At 49.8% G+C, this 1,845-nt stretch overlaps 1 protein-coding gene across 1 annotated transcript in view; it reads right to left on the reverse strand.

Moving 5' to 3' along the window:
* Window positions 1–563: 563 nt before the first annotated feature.
* Window positions 564–1,845, reverse strand: part of LOC103901506 (zinc finger protein ZIC 4) — a gene marked incomplete at its 5' end in the record, with an annotated part of 8,450 nt that continues 7,168 nt past the window's right edge. Inside the window, one exon of the mRNA XM_009282410.1 lies at window positions 564–955. Coding sequence (XP_009280685.1) covers window position 955 — 1 coding nt within the window. The remainder of the gene's footprint in view (window positions 956–1,845) is intronic.

Raw genomic sequence — 1,845 nt, forward strand, 5'->3', positions numbered from 1 at the left:
AAGCGCTTCTCGGGCTTTGTGGCCGGGTTTCGTTGCGAGAAGCCGGTCAGAAATGCTGGGGAGAGGGGACGGGAGCCGGCCCCGGGCCTGGCTGGCAGCCCCTTACTTTGGGGAGAAGGAGAGCGGGGCTACAACGCCGGAGCGGAGCCCGCCCCGGGGGGAGGGCGAAGCCCAGCAAACCCCAACTCCGCCGAAGTGCATTAGGTGGAGGAAGTATATCTCTAGCGGGGAGCAGATTGAGTGTATTAAGCTAGCATGAAACCAAAGGTCAGTGCAAATGTATCTTAATAGACTGTCTCAAATGGAGTGTGCCTCCTTTGAAGGCCGCTTGCTATTGCTCTCCTCATTACCATAGCGATCCTAACGTGGCATGCTGATGCACCATAAAACTCACACTTTCAACCCCAAAATCAGGCCCTTTGAACAACCCGAGCTTGATTAGACCTTTCTCCTTTTCTTTTCCCCCTTAAAAACCATTTCCTTGCCTTTAGAAACTCGCCCTCAAATCCCAAACGCATTCTCTGATCCCGGCAGAAAGCAGAAACAAAAGTGAGCTGAGGCGACGGTTCAAGCGGGCCTTTTCTTCCTGACAGTCTTATCCATTTTTATTATGGTCTGGAACAAGTGCCCTGTTCGCGTGGGTTTTGTTTACCGGAAATTAAATGAAAATGATTTAGTTCGCGTCAAACAAAAATATATACTTGTATACACAAGAAAAAGGGCCTGTTAGACGTAAATATTATGTCCTTAATGAAAAGACTGGACGGGCTCCAGACTTCGCCTTTCACTATTTAAGTATGACTTGCCTATTGCCATAGAAATCCTAACTTACCATGAAGATTCACCGTTGTGAAGAAATACTTCTTTGTGCGAGCTTGCTTTGATGTCTAAGGCATAAGATTCAGGCTTTCAGCTGCGTCTGTCTAGATTACCTTGAGAGCAACGGGGTAGACATCTGTAACAAGCAAATGAAAAATTAAAGGTGATTAGCCTGCACATCCAAACACTTCTGTAAATAAAGAAATAAACAGATCTCAGGACACGATGGAAGCATCCTCCCTGCCCGCAGCTGGCTTCTGGACCTCTGGATTGCCGCGACACAAGTTTCAGGGGCTGCAGAGGGGCACAGTTCTCCCCTAGTTTAGGCTCCTCTCTCGCGCATTTCTCTCGCCTAGGTAATTCCCTACGTGTACAAGCCGGTAGCGACCCGCCGTTGTCACTATTCGAGGCGTTTAAACACACGTTGTCAAGTTTGGGCGAGTGAAGACGGGAACCCCGACTTGGTGCCTCGGGAGGAAAATAAGGCTGCATCAGTAGGGGAGGCGCTGGGCGTGGGGGTGTGTTTAGCCACCGGCCAGCTATTTATTTTCCCGTAGCTTTTATATTTATACATATATACATGTATATATATGTACGTGTGCACGTGTGCACGTGTGCACGTGTGCAGAGTTGCACACACACGCTAACCCCAGTCAGCTGGGTGCAGAGGTGAGGTGTCAGGCACAAGAAGATGCGGTTTACCGCAGCCTTCTGTCTGCGCTCAGCAAGCCGTGGAAACCTCTTCCAGCAGCAGCCCCTGCTATTTATTTGCCTATACTATCTGGTGTTCTTAAACATCATTAAAGTAATTAAAGCGGCACCGTTCGGCAGTTTCAAGCTTCCCCAGTGAGGGGGCTTGTTTCTTTATTTTGGTTCCCCCCCCCCCCCCCTTCTTTCTTTCTCTGAGCCAGAGGAGTGAACCCCGTGGCTTTGCGTAGGGTCTAGCTTGAAGCTCTGGGGCAGGATGAAGGTAATAAAGCCGCGCTGCCGGACCGGTGCAAGAATTTGTCATCGGGACTATTCGCA

Source organism: Aptenodytes forsteri, unplaced genomic scaffold, assembly GCF_000699145.1.
Source record: "Aptenodytes forsteri isolate BGI_AS27 unplaced genomic scaffold, ASM69914v1 Scaffold404, whole genome shotgun sequence".
Lineage (NCBI taxonomy): Eukaryota > Metazoa > Chordata > Aves > Sphenisciformes > Spheniscidae > Aptenodytes > Aptenodytes forsteri.